This window comes from Castor canadensis, chromosome 4 (genome assembly GCF_047511655.1).
Source record: "Castor canadensis chromosome 4, mCasCan1.hap1v2, whole genome shotgun sequence".
Classification (NCBI taxonomy): domain Eukaryota; kingdom Metazoa; phylum Chordata; class Mammalia; order Rodentia; family Castoridae; genus Castor; species Castor canadensis.
In genome coordinates this window covers 146,481,469-146,505,435 of record NC_133389.1, presented here as the reverse complement: position 1 = coordinate 146,505,435, position 23,967 = coordinate 146,481,469, and the positions used below count along the sequence as shown (strand labels likewise).

Sequence of the window (23,967 nt, the reverse complement as noted above, 5' to 3'; positions counted from 1 at the left end):
ATTGAACAGGAAGTTCTTTGATCTGCTCTCTTTACTTTTACCCTCTGTCCCTATGACTTTCTACTTTATTTACTTTCTTAAATCCACACTGGTTTCCTTCTTTTTTTTCTTTTTCATCATATATTCCCAACACATTCTTCCTTAGGACCTTTGCACTGACCCAACCTCCTGGAATGTTTTATCTTTAAATATCTGTAGGAAAACATCTTGTTTCCTTAAAGTCTTTTCTCAAGTACTACCTTCATGAAGAGGCTCGCATTGTGCAAATGTCTTTGCATTTATTTGTTACTCCTGTTCCACTTTTTCTTTTTTTTGTAGTACCTGCCATCTCCTAAATTAATACAAGTGTATGTCAAAGATATTTTGGGTTGCATTTCATGCCATTGCAACAAATCAAATATTGCAGTAAAGTGAGTCATATGAATGTTTTAGTTTCCAAGTGCGTATAAAATATGGCTTCATTAGAATGTAGTCTATTACATGTGCAATAGCATGGTGTGAAAGAACAGTCTACAAGTTAAGTAAAAAAATACTTCGTTGCTAAAAAATGGTATTGGCAATCTGAGTCTTGTGTCATAATCTTTTTGCTCTCTGGAGGATCCTGCCTTCATCTTTATGGCTGTTGCCTAATCAGGGTAATGGTTGTTGACGGTTGGAGAAGACTGTAGAAATTCCTTAAAATAAGACAACAAAGTAGTTTGCCACATCAATTGACTCTTCTTTTCACAAAATATTTCTCTATGACATGCAATGCTGTTTGATGGCATTTTATGCACAGAAGAACTTTCAAAATTGGTGAGAGTCATCTGAAATCCTGCTGTTGCTTTTTTCACTAAGTTTGTTGTCATTTCAAATGCTTATAGCATCTTCGCCAGGAGTAGATTCTGTCTCAAGGAAACATTTTCTCTGCTTATCCATAAGAAGAAACTCATCATCCATGAAAGTTCTATCATGAGATTGCAGCGATTCGACTATAGCCTCACGCTCCACTTCCGATTCCACTTCTCTAGCTTTTTCCACCACCTCTGCAGTCACTTCCTCCACTGAAGCCTTGAGGCTCTCAGTCATCCAGGAGGGTTGGAGTCAACTCCCATTAATGTTAATATTTTGGCCTCTTCCTTTGAATCGCAAATATTTTTAGTGGTATTGAGAGGGTGAATCCTTTCCAGAAGGCTTTCGATTTACTTTTCCCAAACCCATCAGAAGAATTACTGTCAATGGCAGCTATAGCCTTACAAAACGTATTTCTTAAATTTTTTACAAGTCAAAATTTCTCCATGATCCTTCGGCTGCAGAATGTATATTGTGTTAACAGGTATAAAAACAGCATCAGTCTTATTATACATCTCCACAAGAGCTCTTGGTGACCAGGTACATTGTCAAAGAACAGTAGCATTTTGAAAGGAGTCTTCTTTTCTGAGCAGTATTTCTGAACAAGGGGCTTAAAATCTTCAGTAATCCATGAATCCATGTTGTAAACAGAGGTGCTGTTATCTAGGCTTTGCTGTTCCACTTATAGAGCACAGGCTGAGTAGATTTAGTATATACTTCTTAAAGACCCTAGGATGTTTAGAATGAAAGATGAGCATTGGCTTCAACTTAAAGCCACCAGTGTCATTAGCCCCTAACAAGAAGAGTCAGCCTGCCTTTGAAGCTACACATTGACTTTTCTTCTCTAGCGTGAAAGTTTGAAATGGCATCTTCTTCCTATAAGACATTTTTTATACTGAAAATCTGTTGTTCAGTATAACCACTTTCATCAATTACCTGAGCTAAATCTTCTGAATAACTTGCTGCTTCTTCACCTGCACTTTTTTGCTATGGAGTCATGCTTTTTCCCTTAAACATCATCATTCAACCTTTGTTGGCTTCAGTCTTTTTTCTTATATAGCTTCCTTGCCTCTCTTAGCCTTGAGAGAGTTGAGGAGAGTTGGGGCTTTGCACTGGATTAGGTTTGGCTTCAGGGAATGTTATGACTAGTTTGATCTTCTATCCAGACCACTAAAGCTTTCTCCATATTATTTACAAAGCTGTTTCACTTTATTTATCACTCATGTGTTTGCTGTCATAGCTCTTTAAATTTCCTTCCAGAACTCTTACTTTGCATCTACAGCTTGGCTAACTTTTGGCACAAAAAGCCTAGCTCTCACCTCCTTTGGCTTTGTCAAAGGTGAGGCCTTCCTCACCTAGCTTAATCATTTCTAGTTTTTGATTTGTGAGAAACATGTGACTCTTTGTTTAACCTGAATAATTAGAGACCATTGCAGGGCTATTAATTGGCCTAATCTCAATATTGCTGTATCTAGGAGAACAAAGAGACTTGAAGAGAGGCAAGGTTTGGGGGATGGCGGATCAGTGGAACAGTTAGAACATAGACATTTATTGATTAGGTTTGCCATTTTGTATGGGTACAATTTGTGCTGCCTCCAAACAATTATAATAGCAATATCAAAGATCATTGATCACAGATAACAGTGCAATGGTCATGAGAAAGTTTGAAATATTATAAGAACTACCAAAATGTGACACAGAGACAAGAAGTGAGCACATGCTGTTGGAAAAATGGCACCAATAGACTTGCGTGACATAGAGTTGCCATAAACCTTCAATTTGTAAGAAACTCACTATTTGTGAAGTTCAATAAAGAAGTGAAACCCAATGTAATGAGGTATACCTGTATGTAGTTTGTAAATCATTATGTTTGTTATTTATTGTCTGTCTTCCTCATGAAGGCTGGAATCTTTGTTTGGCTTACTCTGGTCACTCAGGCATTACAGGCCCTCAATAGATATTTGTTGAATGAGTAAATGAATAATCAAGACTGACCCTCAAATTATTGCTAGTTCTATCATTTCTGAGTTTATCTGAAAATTCTCTGAAAAGTCAATTTTAGGTAAGTGGGTCCTGAGATCTGGATTAATCGTAGAAATAGCCCATGTGTTAAACGAAAGAGGTCAAAGAATCTTAAAATTGTAACGGAGCTTAAAGTTCTACTCAGTCAACTTTCACTTCCTTTCTGAGTACAAAAGTTTTAATGAGGATTTTGCCAGTTTTCTGTTGTGTAGGTATTTCTGATGAGGAAATTTAAGCTTCCAGAAGCTTCCTGAGCAGGCTTGAGCTTCATTCAAGCAAGTATACACAAACTGTATTGCTCTCTGGTAGCAATAGTTAGAAAGTTCTCTCTGGTGCCCAAATTAAAGTTTCAGGCCCCTGACACTGTAAATCAGCCTGTCAATTGGCATTTAAGCTGATGAGATTGGTGGTGGTTTTGGAGCAAAAGAAGATACATAAAAGTGATACAATTTCTTTAACCAGAAAATATAAAAATTAATAATTAATTTCTTCCCCTCCAGGAGGCATATTTCAAGGAAGCAATACCAAGTTTCAAATTTCTAATAGTTTCATGTAATAACATCTTATTGTTGTGTCTTTAGTTAATCAGTACCAGCCTGGTATGGCATGGAGGGTCAAATGGTCCTTAAGTTTTGCTGTATGTCTGCAGTCTTAATGTGACTGCCTTCATTCCAGCAAATATTCATGAAATGCCTACTCTGCACCAGGGTTTTATAGTCAGTGGTGATAAATATCTTTCTCGAAGGGTGGCAGATTAAACTGTTCACTTTTACTGATGAAGTGATAGGTCTCATTCTTCTGTCACCTCTCTTTCTCTCTTTCTCATTCTCTCTCTCTTTTGCCAGTTATGGGAGTAAAATATGTAATCTTAAATGTGTGTATGTGTGTTCTAGGCACCATATTAGTCCCTTCAAAGATGTTATTTAATTTGGTCCTCATACTAGCCTTGAGAGAGTGCTTTTATCCTCATTTTAAAATTAAGAGATGAAACAAATGATCCAGGGCCACATGGGAACTAAGGAAAAGAAAGTGGGCGAAGAACCAGGTCTGTCCAACCTTAGGGCCTGCCCTTTATTGGAGGCAGTGTTTATTAGGTTCATCTTCTAAGTGAGAGTGAAAGTAGGTTAGCTTCCAGGCAGGAGATGATTGCTTGTATATAATTTTCAGCTCATCCATAAGAAAACATAGAGTACTGCTTATGTTCATTTAGAAGTAGCATCTTTGACTTAGAATTACTGAGCTAATCTGTCTAAATATATTTGACCTGGGGAATTTAGTATGAGGACGAGCGTCCCTAATCCAAAATATGCAATGCTCCCAAATCTGAAACTTTTATTTGGGATTTTGGATTTTCAGATTAAGGATACTCAACTGATAAAATCTATCCAAATAGTATAAAATGTAAAAACCTCTGAAACCTGAAACACTTCTCATACCAAACATTTCAGGTACGGAATATTCAACCTATAGTAATTTTTTTTTACTTGAATGCTGTTTTCCCAGTTATTTTTGCTTTATGTTGTTGTCTGGTAATTACAATTTAGTGAAGGAATATGATCTGTTATTTTATTTTAATTTCTTGAGACAGGATCTTCACTATGTGGCGTAGGCTGGCTTTGAACTCGCCATCCTCCCGCCTCCTGCCTCCACCTTCCAGAGTGTACTATCATGCCCAACTGACTTGTAATTCTAAAAACTGAATTTTTTTAGTTTTGTAGATTAGATCCAAAGTGCCAACATTGCAATAAATTATTTGGGTGAGGAAAAAAACAAATATTGCTAGTTTGTGAAAGGAGTTTTTCATTTTTATCAGCAACAAATCACTTTATTTTTTTTAAACAAAGAAAGGCATATTTTTCCAGAAGGTGGCGCTCAAAGAACACTGTTTTGGTTTTTGAATTTAGGCATGCAAGACTAATACTTTTCTGCGTTGGATGAATTGCACACTTTAAATTACAGCCTGAGTCTTTGTCATGGTGTGTGTGTGTGTGTGTGTGTGTGTGTGTGTGTGTGTGTGTGTGTGTGTGTGTTTGTGTTTAATGTGTATTTGAAACATAAAACTGTTAGGAAGTAAATAAAATGCCTTTCAAAAATTATGTTTTTAAGACATATTGATCTAATTATGGTGCATGTTTCATATACTTCTGTTTTATTGAGAAAACAGGTATTTGTGATAATTACTGGGTTTTTGATGAAATTGTTGTGCTTCCAAGTTACATAATTATAGTTCAAAACAGGGCAGAAAATTTTATCTTTTCTTTTTGGTCACATTCAAAGTACATTAACAAAAACATATTTTAGAGACTCTTTCCATAAAAATTCACATATGAAGCAATTTATAGCTGGAATTTTAATTCATTTTTTAGTTGTGACTGAATACTAAGATAAATTTAATTAGTTAATCTTGAAATTCAATGTTTATTTCTTAATCTCTTCATTTTATATGAAATTTCTATTATGCTTACTTAAATTAACAAATATCTGAAGTTTTCTCTTATGGTTGTTATATGGTCTGGTGATTGAAATCTTTATTGTATTTTAGTACCCTTTTTAAAATAAAAGCATTTGTAAACTTATTTAATAAAGAACTTCTTTAACTTTGTCAGTTGTGAACACTGAGTTTGGAATTACAAGACCAAGCATAGACCTGGATGACATCAATTGTGTTAAAGAAAAAAGTTTTATTTACTGTAACTAGATTATATTCTAATGTGTATTTCTAAGGTTTTCATAAACCCAATGATTAGTATATGGATAGTTGAAAATCAATAAACTCCATTTTTTAATAAAAAATATGAGTTCTTAAGATTAGCTTTTGTTGGTAATTCTTACTTTGAATCCCACGGCATAAATGAAAACTCTTTTAAAATAGTCAATTCTGTTTGAATCACTTTGAAGCAAACAGTGACATTTTTGTGTGATAGAATGCTCAGTGCTGCATGACTTAAAAGATGGGCTATTTTTAGTCTCTGGAGAGTTCAGGAGTTGAACACCTTGAGTTATAATGTAGTTCCAGGGGTGATTGATTATAAAATCTTTACAGAAATCTTCTTCCACACCACTTAACACACTGACTTTTTAAGTCTATAGTTGTAAGAAACAGAGATTGTGTTAATTTCATTATTGTTGATAATAATATTAAACAAATAATTTTAATAACCATTTACTATTTAGAGTACTTTTCCTCAAAGAATAAAAGACAAAAGGATGGTATCTCATACTACTTTGTTTACCCCATCCTTGTGAGTCCAGATAACATTTTCTCTTTCTGCCTCTGTCTCTGTCTCTCTCTCCTCCCACTCCTCCTCCCCTGCCATCTCTTACACTTTCCAAGTTAGAATCAGAAATTATGAACAACATGACTGGGTATCAAGTCAACATAATCAAAGTTGCTTGGTAGACCTAGACTATACAAGCCTAACTTTAAAAAATAAATATTCATCTTAAAATCTGCATAATCTTTGCTGAGTTAAAATGTATAAACTCAAATACAATATGAGTATAAATAAAGTCAGTAGCTAATATTTTTGAGTTGAGTGTTTTCTCTTTTATTTTTATTTTTAGAATAAACATGTGCTGGCAGTTGTAACCATTGAGAAAATGCTGGAAAGGCTGAAAAAATCTAATGAACTTTTGGAACTCATTCTCAAAGGACTTAATGAGTATTTGGAAAAGAAACGTCTCTTCTTCCCCAGATTCTTTTTCTTGTCAAATGATGAGCTTCTCGAGATACTATCTGAGACTAAAGACCCCACAAGGTAAGCAACTTGCATGTGCTATAATGCATGTCTACATCTACCTGTTTAAATGAAATTTTAATTCTATCTTATTAGATAGAATGGAAATATGGCATGTTTTCTCTCAATGGTAGAGACTAGGGGGAAACAAACAAAACTAAACAAAAAACACAAGGTCATAAAGTAAAAAGAGGACTGGAGGTGGAGCAGAAGGGAAAGGGGGAAGAGAGGAGGCATGAGAAAGTGTAACAGAGAGGGCTACTATGGTCAAAGTACATGACATTCATGTATGGATTGTTATGATGAAACTCCTTACCATGTACAATTTAATATATCCCAATTTAAACAATTACATCATCTGTTCACACTTACATATGTATATGTACATAGTTCATATTAAAATATAATTTAAAGAAAGAGAACAGAAATAATTATATACAATTGTGTTTATATAATAATTTTTCTTCATGAATATTCTAGATATTATTGATAGTCAATTTTTTTTGTATTTTTTACTTTGTCTTTTTTTTTATTTATTATTGTTGTGCTCAGTGGGGTTACACTGTAGCATTTACAAAAGTTCCTACAATGTATCAAATATATCATACTTAAATTCTCCCCCTCTACTGTTCTCTTTCATTCCCCCTTCCCTGATTCCTGGAACAGTTTCAACAGGTATCATTTTTGCATTTACATACATGTGTATACATTATTTGCACCACATTCATCCTCTTACCCCTTTCCCTGTCACCTCCCCCCTTCCGCCAATCCCAAACCCCACCCTCAGGGCCGAACCTGTTCCACCCTCTGGTTCTCCAATTTTGTAGAGGAAAAAACATGAAAGATAATAAGAGAAACATGGCATTTCTGCTAGTTTGAGATAAAGATAGCTACACAGGGAGATTGTTTGTGTTTTTTCCACACATATATGTATTACAACCCCAACTGGTTCATCTCTACCAGTTCTCTTCACTCCTCCCTAGTCCCCTTCCCATGGTGGCCCTGGCCAGTTTAAAATTTCTATTTTCATTCCTGTACAGAGAGCACGTCAACCGCATTCAAGTTTTTGGTGTCCTTCCCTTGCCCTATCCCTCCCTTGCGTGGCTCCCTTTAATGTGACCTGCGTCCCATAATATTGATGTATTTGTTTTAGGTCTATAATCCACATGAGGGAAAATGTGACTTTTGGCTTTCTGAGTCTGACTAACTTCACTTAAGATGATGTTCTTCAGTTCCATCCATTTACCTGTGAATGACAAAATTTCATTCTTCTTTGTGGCTGGGTAAAATTCCATTGTGTATAAATACCACATATTCTTAATCCATTCATCAGTAGTGGGGCATCTTGGCTGTTTCCATAGATGAGCTATTTTGAATAGTGCTGCAATAAACATGATTGTACAGGTGCCTTTGTAGTAACCTGACTCACATTCCTCTGCTATATCCCTAAGGGTGGTATTGCTGGATCATTTGGCAGATGTTTTTTTAGTTTTTTAAGGAAACTACATACTGTTTTCCACAGTGGTTGTACTAGTTACACTCTCACTGGCAGTGTATGAGGATTCCTTTTTCCCCCATTCCTTGCCAACATTCATTGTTGGTGTTCTTGATGGTAGCCATTCTAACAGGGGTGAGGTAGAATCTTAGTGTGGTTTTCATTCGCATTTCCTTTATGACCAAGGATGGGGAGCATTTTTTCCTGTGTTTTTTTAGCCATATGGACTTCTTCCTTTGAAAAAGTTCTGTTCAGTTCAGTTGTCCATTCCTTTTATTTGGTCATTGATTTGGTTATCAGTCCAACGTCTGATGTATAGCTAGCAAAGATTTTCTCACATTCTGTGGGTGGCCTCTTCAATTTAGAGACCATTTCTTTTGTTGTGCAGAGCCTTTTTAATTTCATGCAGTCCCATGACTGAGCATTTGAGTTCTACTTAGGAAGTCCATGCCGGTGCCTATTGCTTCCAGTATATTCCCTGCTCTATCCTATACTAGCTTCAAGGTTTCAGGTCTGATGTTACGGTTCTTAACTTTGAGTTGATACTTGTACAGGGTGACAGACACAGATCTAGTTTCAGTTTTCTGTGGGCAGATTCCCAGTTTTTCCAGCAACATTTGTTGAAGAGGCTGTCTTTTCTCCATCATATGTATTTGGCACCTTTGTCAAAAATTGGGTGGATATAGCTGTGTGGATTCATATCCAGGGTGTCTATTCTGTTCCATGCTCTTTGTATTTGTTTCTGTGCCAGGACCATGCTGTTTTCATTGCTATGGCTCTGTAGTATAGTTGAAGTCAGGTATTGTGATACCTCCAGCATTGCTCTTATTGCCTTGGCTATTCGCCATCTTTTGTGTTTCCAAATGAACTTTACAGTTGATTTTTTAATCTTGGTGATGAATGTCATTAGGATTTGGATGGGAATTGCATTGAACATGTAGATTGCTTTTGGTAATATAGCCACTTTCACATTATCGGTTCTGCCAATCCATGACATGGGAGATCTTTCCAAGTTCTGAAGTCTTCTTTGATTTCTTTCTGCAGTGGTTTATAGTTTTCCTTGTAGAGGTCGTTCACATCCTTTGTTAAGTTTATTCCTAGGAATTTGATTTTTTTTTGAGGCTATTATAAATGGAATTGCTTTCTTATATTCTTTCTCAATTTGTTCATTGTTGGTGTATAGAAAGGCTACTGATTTTTATAAGTTGATTTTGTATCCTGCTACTTTGCTGAAGCTGTTTATGGTGTCTAGGAGTTTTGGGGTGGAGTTTTTTGGGTCTTTGAGGCATATGATCATGTCATCCGCAAACAGGGATACTTTGACAGTTTCTTTACCTATTTGTATTCCTTTTATTTCTTCTTCTTGCCTAATTGCTCTGGCTAGGAATTCCAGTACTATGTTGAATAGGAGTGGGGATAGTGGGCATACATATCCATTCCTGACTTCAGGGGAAATGGTTTCAGATTTTCCCCATTAAGTATGATGTTGGCTATATGTCTGTCATACATAGCCTTTATTATGTTGAGGTACATTCCTTCTATTCCTAGTTTCGTCAGCGCTTTTATCATGAAATTGTATTGAATGTTGTTGAAGGCTTTTTCTGTGTCCATTGAGATGATCAGATGGTTTTTGTTTTTGCTTCCATTAATGTGCTACATTACACTTAATGATTTGTGTATGTTGAAACATCCCTGCATCCCTGGGATGAAACCAACTTGATCATGGTGTGTGATCTTTCTGATATGTTGTTGGATTCGGTTTGCCATAATTTTATTGAGGATTTTTCATCGATGTTCATTAAGGAATTTGGCCTGTAGTTCTCATTTTTGGATGTGTCCTTGTATGGTTTTGGGATGAGTGTAATGCTGGCTTCATAAAATGAGTTTGGCAGTGTTCCTTCCCTTTCTATTTCATGGAATAATTTAAGGAGTGTTGGTATTAGTTCCTTCTTAAAGGTCTGGTAGAATTCAGCAGAGAATGCATCAGATCCTGGACTTTTCTTTTTGGGGAGACTATTGCTGCTTCAATTTCATTGCATGTTGTAGATCTGTTTAGGTGATTAATATCCTCTTGGTTCATTTCTGGGTAGCCATATGTATCTAGAAATTTGTCCATTTCTTTTAGATTTTTGAATTTATTTGAATATAGGTTCTGAAAGTAGTCCGTGATAATTCCCTGGATTTCCTTGGTGTTTGTTGTTATCTCCCCTTTTTCATTTCTGATTTTACTAATTTGGGTCTTTTCCCTCCTCGTTTTAGTCATATTTGCCAGGAGTTTGTTAATATTGTTTATTTTCTCAAAGAACCAGCTTTTTGTATTGTTGATTCTTTGTATGTTTTTGTTGTTGTTGTTGATGTCAGCCCTTATTTTTATTATTTCTCTGTTTCTGCTTGTTTTGGGTTTAGCTTGTTCTTGTTTTTCTATGAGTTTGCGATGTACCATTTAGTAATTTATTTGTGATCTTTCTTTGTCTTTAATATATGTACTCATGGCTATAACCTTTTCTATTAGGACTGCCTTTGCTGTGTCCCATAAGTTCTGATAGGTTGTGTTTTCATTTTCATTAAATTCCAGCAACTTTTTTGATTTTCTCCCTTATTCTTCTATGACCCAAAGATCATTGAGCAATCTGCTGTTCAACCTCCTATTGTTTGTATATTTTCTGTTGCTACTTTGGTTGTTGAGTTCTAGTTTTATTGCATTGTGATGTGTGTATGCAGGGGGTTATTTCAATTTTTTTTTATTTGTTGAAGCTTGCTTGATGCCCTATTCTGGAGAAAGTTCCATGGGCTACTGAGAAGAATGTATATTGTGCTGTTTCAGGGTGGAATGTTCTGTAGTCATCTGTGAGGTCCATTTGATCTATGGGTCATTTAGTTCTAGGACTTCTTTTTTAAAATTTTTTTGTCTGGATGGAGTATTAAAGTCTCCCATTACCACTGGGTCAGGGTCTATATGTGATTTTAAGTCCTTTAGAGTTGATAATTTTATTTCCACTTGATGTATTGCTTCTTTTAGTAGAATGAAATGACCTTCTTTGTCTCTTTTGACTAATTGAAGTTTGAAGTCTACTTAAACTGATATAAGTATTGATATTCCTGCCTGTTTTTGAGGGTCATCAGCTTGGTAAATCATCTTGTAGCCTTTTATCCTAAAGCAGAGTTTATTTCTGTCAATAAGGTAGGTCTCTTGTAAGACAACAGATTGTCAGAACTTCCTTTTTAATACAGTTTGCCAAAGAGTTCTTTTGATGGGGGAATTGAGTCCATTAACATTCGGTGTTCCTATTGATAGGTATGTGGTGATTCCTGCCATTTAGTTGTGTTTGTTGTTTAAGGATTTGAGTGTATACAGCTGATTCAGTGCTACTCTCTGAGTACCTGTGTGTTCTTCTCATGAAGTTTAATATTTCCCATCCTTTTGTGGTTATGTTTGTTTTTGTCTTCTGTGTGTAGGATTCCTTTCAGAATCTTCTGTAGGAATGATTGGTGGCTTGGTGGCCATATATTGTTTTAGTTTCTGTTTATCATGGGAAATTTTTATTCCGCCAGCAATTTTGAATGATAGTTTTGCCAGGCAGAGTATCCTAGGGCTGAAATTGTTTTCTTTTAGTGCTTGAAAATCTCACTCCATGCCCTTATTCCTTTTAAGGTTTGTTTTGAGAAATCTGCTGTCATTTTGATGGGTTTATCTTTTATGCTATTTGTTTTTTATGTCTTACAGCCTTCAGTATTCTTTCTTTATTCTCTGTGCTAGCTGTTTTAATGATAATATGCCACAGAGAGGTTCTATTTTGGTCAAGTCTGCTTGTTTTCCTGGAGGCTTCCTGTACCTGAATGGGCAACTTTTCCTCAAGTTTTGGGAAAATTTCTGCTATTATTTTGTTGAATATATTGTGTATCCCTTTGGCTTGCATCTCTTTTCCTTCTTTGATGCCCATAATTCTCAGGTTTGGTCTTTTGATGGAATCGCTGAGTTCTTGCATATTCGTTTTTTTCTTTAATATCTATTTTATCTTTGAGCCCAGAAATTATGTCTTCCACTTATTCTAGTCTGCTGGGGTTTTGTTGTTGTTGTTGTTGTTGTTGTTGTTGTTTTGCGGTACTGGGGCTTAAACTCAAGGCCTTCACCTTGAGTCACTCCACCATCCCAATTTTTTGTGATAGGATTTTTCAAGATAGGGTCTTGTGAACTATTTGCCTGGCTGGCTTTGAACTGTGATCTTCCTGATATCTGCCTCCTGAGTAGTTAGGATTACATGTGTGAGCCACTTGTGCCAGGCATGTATTTTTTATTTGACTTAAGGGACTTTTTATTTCCAAGATTTCTGTTTGACTCTTTTTTCTGAGGTTTTCCATATCTTTGTTGAACTCTTCTTTCATATCTTGTGTTTTCTTTATTTCATAGTCTGCTTTGTTTCACTTTGGTGTTTACTGAAGTCCTCCCTTAGTTCATTTAGTTGTTTCTGTGTCTTCTCAAGCTTTTATTTGTGCTGTCTTGATATTTCGTGAGTCAGTTATGTGCATTCTGTTTAATCATCTCTTGTAGATTCTCCGTGAGTATCTCAATGAGCGCTTCCATTTTTTCCTCTGAGAGATTTTTTTGTGGACATCATTGAGTTCATTGGTGATATTTGTCATTGTTTTCTTAGGGTCAGGAACTTGGTATTCATTTTCTTCATTTCCCACTAAATCCTCTATTGAATTGTGTCCTTTTGAGGAGTAGAGTTGCCTTGCCTTCTTCTTCTCACCATGCCTCAACTTAGTACTGTGCTCCTATGTTCTTGATTGGCTAGTTTGTGATTTTATTCACCTGTTTTCTTTCTTTTGATTTAATTTTTGTATTGTGACTGATTAAGTCATTAGCTAGGTTGATGTACTATTTCTGTCTCTGGTGTAAATTAGCAATAACAAATTCATAGGTGCAATGCCAGACCGGTTGTTTCCATATTATTACTATTATTAGAGAACCCCTGGGTGATATTATCTATAAACAGTGGGAATTGGGGGGGCTGGGTAAGGGTTGTTTGGATAGAGGTAGAAACTTGGGTAATTTGAAAGGGTGGCCCTAAAAGGGGGACAGAAAGGTGAGGATGGAGTGAATGGAGAAAGAAGTGTGGGGACTATGGGGCTTTGGGGCCCTTGTATGTGGTAGGATGTAGTTCAGTTGTAGTGGAGGGTGCTTGTGTCAGGGATTGCATTGGGATTGGGGTATGTACAGTTTGTACAGTAAGCTAGTCAGTGGGTAGTAAGTGTGGAAGAGAGAGGGGTAGTAAAGTGACAGATAGTGGCGGAAGGTGAGGAGAAGGAGGTGAAGTCGGGGGAGGGAATGGATGAAAAGAATCAGAATAGGTGGGGTTGCAAAATAATGGATTGTAGCACAAGAAAAAGAGAAAAATTGAAGGGGCTAAGAATAGAGATAAAAAAAATAGCAGCAGCCCATGGAACCTTCTCCAAAATAGATCATATCCTAGGGCACAAAGCAAGCCTCAGCAAATATAAGAAAATAGAAATAATACCATGCATACTATCTGACCACAATGCAGTAAAAGTAGAACTCAACAACAAAAGTAAAGACAAAAAACATGCAAACAGCTGGAAACTAAATAACTCATTACTTAATGAAGAATGGATCATCGATGCAATAAAAGAGGAAATTAAAATGTTCCTGGAAGTCAATGAAAATGAAAACACAACCTACCGGAACCTATGAGACACAGCTAAGGCAGTCTTGAGAGGAAAGTTTATAGCCATGAGTGCATATATTAAAAAGATTGAAAGATCCCAAATCAATGACCTAATGATACATCTCAAACTCCTAGAAAAACAAGAACAAGCAAATCCCAAAACAAATAGAAGGAGAGAAATAATAAAAATAAGAGATGAAATCAACAAAATAGAAACCAAAAAAACCATACAAAGAATTAATGAAACAAAAAGTTGGTTCTTTGAAAAAATAAACAAGATTGATAGACCCCTGGCAAACCTGACTAAAATGAGGAGAGAAAAAACCCAAATTAGTAGAATCAGGAATGCAAAAGGGGAGATAACAACAAACACCATGGAAGTCCAGGAAATCATCAGAGACTACTTTGAGAACCTATATTCAAATAAATTTGAAAATCTAAAAGAAATGGACAGATTTCTAGATACATGTGATCATCCAAAACTGAACCAAGAGGAAATTAATCACCTGAATAGACCTATAACACAAAATGAAATTGAAGCAGCAATCAAGAGTCTCCCCAAAAAGAAAACTCCAGGACCTGATGGATTCTCTGCTGAATTCTATCAGACCTTTAAAGAAGAACTGATACCAACCCTCCTTAAACTGTTCCATGAAATAGAAAGGGAAGGAAAACTGCCAGACACGTTTTATGAAGCCAGTATTACACTTATCCCAAAACCAGGCAAAGACACCTCCAAAAAAGAGAACTATAGGCCAATCTCCTTAATGAACATTGATGCAAAAATCCTCAACAAAGTAATGGCAAATTGAATTCAGCAACACATCAAAAAGATTATTCACCATGACCAGGTAGGCTTCATCCCAGGGATGCAGGGGTGGTTCAACATATGAAAATCAATAAACATAATAAACCACATTAACAGAAGCAAAGACAAAAACCACTTGATCATTTCAATAGATGCAGAAAAAGCCTTTGATAAGATCCAACATCATTTCATGATAAAAGCTCTAAGAAAACTAGGAATAGAAGGAAAGTTCCTCAACATTATAAAAGCTATATAAGACAAACTTACAGCCAGCATTATACTTAACAGAGAAAAATTAAAACCATTCCCTCTAAAATCAGGAACCAGACAAGGATGCCCACTATCTCCACTCCTATTCAACATAGTACTGGAATTCCTAGCCAGAGCAATTAGGCAAGAAGAAGGAATAAAAGGAATACAAATAGGTAAAGAAACTGTCAAAATATCCCTATTTGCAGACGACATGATCCTATACCTTAAAGACCCAAAAAACTCTACTCAGAAGCTTCTAGACATCATCAATAGCTATAGCAAGGTAGCAGGATATAAAATCAACATAGAAAAATCACTAGCATTTCTATACACTAACAATGAGCAAATGGAAAAAGAATGTATGAAAACAATTCCATTTACAATAGCCTCAAAAAAAATCGAATACCTAGGTGTAAACCTAACAAAAGATGTGAAAGACCTCTACAAGGAAAACTATACACTTCTGAAGAAAGAGATTGAGGAAGACTATAGAAAGTGGAGAGATCTCCCATGCTCATGGATTGGTAGAATCAACATAGTAAAAATGTCGATACTCCCCAAAGTAATCTACATGTTTAATGCAATTCCCATCAAAATTCCAATGACATTCATTAAAGAGATTGAAAAATCTACTGTGAAATTTATATGGAAACACAAGAGGCCACGAATAGCCAAGGCAATACTCAGTCAAAAGAACAATGCAGGAGGTATCACAATACCTGACTTCAAACTATATTACAAAGCAATAACAATAAAAACAGCATGGTACTGGCACAAAAACAGACATGAAGACCAGTGGAACAGAATAGAGGATCCAGATATGAAGCCACACAACTATGAGCAACTTATCTTTGACAAAGGAGCTAAAAATATACGATGGAGAAATAGCAGCCTCTTCAACAAAAACTGCTGGGAAAACTGGTTAGCAGTCTGCAAAAAACTGAAACTAGATCCATGTATATCACCCTATACCAAGATTAACTCAAAATGGATCAAGGATCTTAATATCAGACCCCAAACTCTTAAGTTGATACAAGAAAGAGTAGGAAATACTCTGGAGTTAGTAGGTATAGGTAAGAACTTTCTCAATGAAACCCCAGCAGCACAGCAACTAAGAGATAGCATAGATAAATGGGACCTCATAAAACTAAAAAGCTTCTGTTCATCAAAAGAAATGGTCTCTAAACTGAAGAGAACACCCACAGAGTGGGAGAAAATATTTGCCAATTATACATCAGACAAAGGACTGATAACCAGAGTATACAGGGAACTTAAAAAACTAAATTCTCCCAAAACTAATGAACCAATAAAGAAATGGGCACATGAACTAAACAGAACTTTCTCAAAAGAAGAAATTCAAATGGCCAGAAAACACATGAAAAAATGCTCACCATCTCTAGCAATAAAGGAAATGCAAATTAAAACCACACTAAGATTCCACCTCACCCCTGTTAGAATAGCCATCATCAGCAACACCACCAACAACAGGTGTTGGCGAGGATGCGGGGAAAAAGGAACCCTCTTACACTGTTGGTGGGAATGTAGACTAGTACAACCACTCTGGAAAAAAAATTTGGAGGCTACTTAAAAAGCTGGACATCGATCTACCATTTGATCCAGCAATACCACTCTTGGGGATATACCCAAAAGACTGTTACTCCAGAGGCACCTGCACATCCATGTTTATTGCGGCACTATTCACAATAGCCAAGTTATGGAAACAGCCAAGATGCCCCAGCACTGACGAATGGATTAAGAAAATGTGGTATCTATACACAATGGAATTTTATGCAGCCATGAAGAAGAACGAAATGTTATCATTCGCTGGTAAATGGATGGAATTGGAGAACATCATTCTGAGTGAGGTTAGCCTGGCTCAAAAGACCAAAAATCGTATGTTCTCCTTCATATGTGGACATTAGATCAAGGGCAAACACAACAAGAGGATTGGACTTTGAGCACATGATAAAAGCGAGAGCACACAAGGGAGGGGTGAGGATAGGTAAGACACCTAAAAAACTAGCTAGCATTTGTTGCCCTTAATGCAGAGAAACTAAAGCAGATACCTTAAAGCAACTGAGGCCAATAGGAAAAGGGGACCAGGTACTAGAGAAAAGGTTAGATCAAAAAGAATTAACCTAGAAGGTAACACCCACGCACAGGAAATCAATGTGAGTCAATGCCCTGTATAGCTATCCTTATCTCAACCAGCAAAACCCCTTGTTCCTTCCTATTATTGCTTATACTCTCTCTACAACAAAATTAGAGATAAGGGCAAAATAGTTTCTGCTGGGTATTGGGGGGGGAGTGGGAGGGTGTGGAGTGGGTGGTAAGGGAGGGGGTGGGGACGGGGGGGAGAAATGAACCAAGCCTTGTATGCACATATGAATAATAAAAGAAAAATGAAAAAAAATAAAAATAAAAATAAATAAATAAAAACATAAAAAAAAAAAAAGAAAAGAAAAGAATCAGAATAGGTGGGGTTGCAAAATAATGGATTGTAGCACAAGAAAAAGAAAAATTGAAGGGGCTAAGAATAGAGATAAAAAATAGTAATAGTAAAATTAAAAATACTTGATAAAAATGGGGAAAAATTAACATTAAAAAAAGAGGAAAAAAAAAGAAAAGAAAAAAAGCCTAATAGTAACAACGACAAAAAGTAAAGTCAGTTTGGCAAAAGTTCTTAACTTATTCCTTTGGCGTCCAATCCAGGTATTGGTGCTTATGACTGGGGATTTCTTGGTGCCCCTGTCTTTTCTCAAGTTTGGTATTCTGGGCTATGTGAGGAAGGTTGCTGCTCCTCTTGCCAGCCAGCTTGGGATGGGGGGTGGTGGCCTGAGGATTTTTTTTTCCCCTCCTTTCCTTGGTCTGATGAACCATCTGTTACAAATGGGAGCTCTGAAGTGGTATCACCAGATGACTGACTTGTAAACAATATTTGGTTCCTTCTGACCACAGGGCAGATTGCAATTGGGACCTGTGATAGGTCCCAATTGTCCCAGTTTGTTCAAGATAGTCAGATCCATTGTTGTTTTTACCAGGTGGCAGCTGAGTTGCTCTACAGCTACAACTCTGGCTGGTCAGCTCCTCCCTGAGCAAGGTGGGGCAATTTAGTTTTGTGCACCACCAACAGTCCTAGGAGTTTAGCTCAGAGATCTGCCATGCCTCTGATCTGGGAGGTTGCTTGTCACCCCATCCCTGCTCTCAGCCTTTTTTCCTTGCCCCACCCCCATTCTCTGAGGCTGGGTCAGCATTCCACCCTGTTCCCACTGTGAGTGGTAGATTGAAATTCACTGTCTGTATTTATCAGTTTTGTTTGGGTGCAAGGGGGCATGCAATCTGCCCATGAACTGTGCTAGATTATGTTCCTGAGGGGTGGGGTGGTGAAGGTGCTAAACTGTTGGGTTTGCAGATTTATGAAGCAGCTTTTAAACTAGCCAATGGGGAGAAATGGCAGGCAGTTTTTCTCAAGGCAGCTGCTTACTGGATTTACTGGGATTGGGTTCAGCCTGATGGGGTGTAGGTAGGCTTTCCATGGGTTAGGGGTTCAGTGTGTCACAGGGTTTATTTCTATTTGATGCTTTATCTTCAGTCTTTTGAAAAAAAAAGGAAGAAGAAAAGAAAAAAAAGGGGTGGGGAGAGAAGCAACCAGAGGGCTTTACCCAGGGCAGACACACCCTAGTGGCTGTGCCATACAGAGATTTCCCCAGCTATTAGGTGCAATTAAAAGCTATTTTAAGGGTCAGTCCTTGAATTTTGTGTGCATCTTATTTGTTGGCAGTTATTTAGTTGGCTACAAAGAATCAGAATTACCCAAATGTAGCTCCCATGTCTCCAGTGGTTTCTGAAATCATGGAGCTTAGGAATTCTGATTTCCTCTCCTATCCACCATCTTGGATCCTCAGCATTCAACTTTAAATCATTTTTAAAATCCTAACATACATCATTGAATGATTATTTTCCTTAATGTAATGAACTTTGAAATGGATTTCTTCTTTCATTACATATGTTCCTTACAGGTTTTTCAGGACATATTGTTCTTCTACATCACATTCAGAATAAAGCCAGTGCCCTCACAATGTCTCTGCATACCCATGCAGATGTCCCAAATTATTCTTCCTATTCATCTCCTATTAGTCTTCTTGCTCACTCTTTTGTGGACTACCATAAAAGGTGCAGCCTCCTCCCCCAGTGCACTGTTCTCTTTGCCTAGGATGCTCCTTAGCCACGTGGACATAAGACTTCTTCCTTTATGTCTTGAAGGTCTCTGGAAACATCTGCCAATGGAAGCCTTGTCTGACCATCATAATCGAAATTTTAACTGCTGCCCCCAGAACTGCCCAGTCACTTTTTCTGGATCTACCTTCTCTGCCTTATTTTCCTTCTGCAGACTTGTTATCACCAGGCAGAATCTATAACTTACTTATTTGTTCACTGCTTATCTTCCATTAGCAGAGTATAGGCTCCATGATAGAAATTTTTTACTGTTTTTTCCTAATTGTTGACTCCCCAGTCCTTAGAATTGTCTGATATAGACAGTGAATAAATAATTTGTTAAACAAATTAATTTTATATCCTATTTCTGCAAAGAAAGAGTCACATAGTCTGGATAAAAAACATAAATTTAATCTCAGATCTCCATCTGAGTCTTATACTTTGCTTCTTTTCACCTGCTTGAAAGATTAATGCAACTGGTTATTGGTAATGTACCAAAATGCAGGGTTTAGTCAGTTCCATCTATATTATACCAAATAGACTAACAGTTGGGTATGTCAATGAAGTTGATTTAATCAACTTAAAGTATAGTCTGTGATTTTCAAGCAGTCTCTGAAATTCCACTTGAAATGTCTACTTTTGTGTATTTGGAGATTCTTTAGAATGATGTATTTATCTGTTAGTTAAAATTGGTTTATTCATTATGTCAACTTTAATATCTTTTAATTCATTGTATTGAGAACAAAGGCTCATGGATAGCTCCTTAGTAGCTCTTATTATAATTAATTTCATAGATCATTTTGTGAGTATTCAGTTAAAAAACTGACCTTTTACTGGACTATATAATCCATGTAGTCAGAGAATATGTCTTGTTTATTGCTTTGTTTTTGCTCAACACTTCATCCCCAGAAACAGCACAAACCTAACAGCACATATTTGTGACTTTCAAATGACATGGCTGCATAAAGAACACTATCATGTTAGGAATTGCTTTAATTTGATTAATTCTTTAATTTCTTTTTCCTAACAGGGTGCAACCTCACTTGAAGAAATGTTTTGAAGGAATTGCAAAGGTAGAATTTACAGAAACTTTAGACATTACTCATATGAAGAGTAGTGAAGGAGAGGTTGTGGAACTCATTGATACTATTTCAACAGTCAAAGCCAGAGGTCAAGTGGAAAAGTGGTTGCTAGAGTTAGAGAGAATTATGATCAGCTCCATCCACAAGGTAGTTGGCTTAATTTATTATGATACAGAAGTTAATGTTATTACAAATATGTTACTGATAAGCACACTGCTATTTAGACATATTGAAGGCAAAGAGATAGTCTTAGGTTATTTTGTTATTTTGTAGTGACTTACTCAAAGTAGGAAAAGCATACATCCAAGTTTTCTTTAGTAATGTGTCTGTCTCATTTCTTACAACTACATTCTAGTGATTTTGTCATGAATTAGACACACTTCTGCCTATGTGACCTGTTTTCAGTCTTGCCTTGGGAGTACCTATGTATGGGTTCAATCTCCTTGATATGTATAAGTCTTACTGTTCTATGTGTATGTAAAATACATGCCAAATGTTATGAAATCATATATGCTTTCCTTAATTAATGGTAACTTTGTGTTTTCCACATCTCGTAAAATATACTCTTCGCTCAATCATTTGTAATTATTTTTGTTAGATGAGAATTTCAAGTAATGCCAAAAATTCATTTTTTTACTGTAATATGGACTTCATATTTAAGTTTTTTATCAAGAAAAAAATCATGATTTAGTAGGGGAGAATGAAGGGAGCATAATTAACTAACTTTTAAATTAAATTTTCATATTCTCCCACACATTATTGAAAAAATTCATGAGAATCTAAGTGTGTAATGTTACCACATATCTCAATGTTTTTTTCTCATTCTAAAGATAACTTTAATGTTTTCCTGCATAATATTATCCAGTAAATGTAAAATTTTTTGTAAGTTTCCTATTTTCTTCTGAAGAATTATATTATAATGAATGTACTTATGCATATATCTGGTTTCTTTGATTGAATTATTTATTTTCTTATGATAATGTCTCATGCGTAGGACCACTGGACCAAAGAGGATGAGTTTTCACAGGTCTTAATAAGTACTACAAGTAGCACAACTAGTTATATGGCAATTATCAATGTAAAGGAATTTCACTTTGACCACTGTTTTATCAGCATTGAGTTAGGTATGGTTTATTAATTGATACAGCAGGTAGTGACCATTCATTATTGTAGGTAGGCATATCTGTTAATCTGGCGTATCTGTCATTGTAGGCATATCTGTTAATCTATTCTTTTAATTTTGTTTGTCAAATTGATTACAGAAAATATTTTGATTGCCACTTCAGAATGTTAAGATGAGGTGATAAGGAATTATGTAGGAAGGACATATTTTTCAAAATGTTCGTGTCTAAGTTTTTGCTCATAAAATATGAAAGCAAATGCAATATAATATATTACAAATAAGATATTGGTATGTTTTATGTTGTGCTACATGTATTTGTAGGCTTGAAAGGGTATTGAATATATACCATATATTACTATATCTAGGTTTAGTAATTTATATTTTTTAATTTTTATTTAAAAAAAATTTTTAGTGAGTAAAGTCTGAAAGTTTATTGAGATTGAAAAGTGTAAAATGGGAGAGTAGAGCCCCCAGTGTTGGGAGGGGGTGTCCCAAGAGTAATGTCCTCTTGTTCTCCCCACAGTGTCCTTGAACACATCTGCACTCCATCTTGGCATTTCTCTGCAGTAACTTTCTTCTCTGCCTTTCTATTCTTTTCTTTCTGTCTCCCATCCTTCAACTGTCCATTTTACCTGCCCTTTCTGTGGCTTCTGGCTTTTAAAAGGTGTCTTTATTATCAATAGCCTTCACTTTTTATCTTTGTTCAGTTCTATAAATCTCCCAGCTATATTAGAAATTCAGAAAGTTTTAAGCATTCTTACATGTTTCTCTGAAAAAAATCTAACTTTTGACAGTCTTTTTTGAAATTCAAACATTAAAGTCTATATAATCTCCCAGGGGACATTACTATTTTTCAGTTGGTACACATGACAGACTAGAGTGTTTTCCATTGATGGCTGGTAGCAAAGGTAGTTATAGCAGTCCACTGAATATGGGGAGCAAAGTACATAAATTAGACTTACTGGCTTTGCAGCCCTCAGCTCTCCATGAAAGAATTATACACTTGTGCATGTCATTCCTGCCTTGGGCATCAAACCTATAGGATTGAAAAGGGAGTGAGGTCTGAAACATGGGAAACTCTTTAGAGTGTTGTGTGGTTTGACTGTTCATTGTACACACTACATGATTGAGTGGGACCTGATGTAATTTAAAAAACTCATGTGCCATAAGTTTGATAGATCTCATTTTGGAATTATTTATATTTTGTAATGCAGTTGCTTATGTTTATCAAATCCAAATTTATCTGGAATGTCTTTGGCTAACACTGATCTTTGGTATAATGTGTTTCACACAAAGTGATACTGTATTGGCAAAATAATATCTAATAACTTGCTTTGCTTACAAATATGTGAATAAACTTGTATTTAAATCATTTAATCACATGCTTTATGTAACTCTTTCATAACTAAAAATTGCTTAACGTTGTAAAAGATTGAGCAGTATGAATCTAGTTTAGGAGTTTAGCTCTTCATTATATAACTCATTCAAGAAATTTCATCTTTAGCATTTTCTTTATTTTTTAGGTAATTGGTGATGCAATTTCAGCCTATAAAAAAAAGGAACGAATTAACTGGGTAAGAGAATGGCCAGGACAGACTGTTCTCTGTGTATCCCAAATCTTTTGGACAACAGAAGTACAAACAGCTATTCCACTAGGGCTAAAGGTAAGCTTTTATTACCCCCAGTTTTGTCAGCACTTTTCCTGAATCTATGTATTTTTATTAGCATATTATAGTTGTACAGGAGGACACATTGTGACGTTTACATAAGTGTTTACAATATATTAGATTCACCTCCTCCATCTTTCTCCTTTATACCTCCTCCCTCCTTCTTAGAACAATTCCAATAGGTTTCCTTGTTCCATTTTCATATATGAATACAAAATATTTCTACCATGTTCACCCTCCTTCAGTCTTCCTTATGCCCTTCGCCTCCACTGGTACACACCCTGAGATACAACCTGTTTTACTTTCCTGTCCTTTATTTTAAAAATTTTTGTTAGTATATTATAATTATGCAGGGGATTTCATTGTGAAATTTCTAAATGTACATGTATTATACCCTTAATGGTTCATCCCTTCTATTAGTCTTCCTCCTACTCCATTCCCTTTCTTAAGGTGACTTCAGATTCAATGTTCCATATTCATACTTGTATAGAAAGTACCTCAACCATATTCACCTTCCTTTACTCTCTTCATTTACCCTTCTCCCTCCCTATAGTGCCCTTCCCTTATCATGACTTATTTTACCTTCTTGTCCATTATTGTTTAGGTGTCAGCTCATTTTTCAGGGATTTTGCCTTCATATTTTACTTGTAAATATATTGTGCTTAAATCAGCTTAATCTCCTCCACTACTCTTCTCACTCCTTTCCCTTTACCCTGTATTGTTCAGCAGTTTTCAGTTTGTGTCACTGTGTCTTGTTACTACACAGATGTGTTTTGCTATTGTTCACTCTATCGTTCTTTCCTTCTTTTCCTCCTCTCTTAGTCTCCTCTAACAGTCACATGTTTGGAAACATGTTCTGTATACATGTGAAAGTATAAATGACAATGCTTCTATTTGTAGCGGATCTATCTTCCACATATGAGACAAAACATGCAACCTTTGTCTTTCTGAACTTGGCTAACTCTACTTAAGATGATGTTCTTCAGTTCTATCCATTTACCTGCAAAAGACAAAATTTCATTCTTCTTTATGGCTGAATATAATTCTA

General features: G+C 36.0%; 1 protein-coding gene across 3 annotated transcripts in view; it reads left to right on the top strand.

The window, feature by feature from the left end:
- Dnah7 (dynein axonemal heavy chain 7) overlaps positions 1-23,967 on the top strand; it is a 310,589-nt gene that overhangs the window by 87,981 nt on the left and 198,641 nt on the right. For all 3 annotated transcript variants that reach the window (XM_074071306.1, XM_074071307.1, XM_074071308.1), the window contains exons 19-21: positions 6,418-6,611; positions 20,078-20,276; positions 22,776-22,916. In XM_074071306.1, coding sequence (XP_073927407.1) covers positions 6,418-6,611; positions 20,078-20,276; positions 22,776-22,916 — 534 coding nt within the window. The remainder of the gene's footprint in view (positions 1-6,417; positions 6,612-20,077; positions 20,277-22,775; positions 22,917-23,967) is intronic.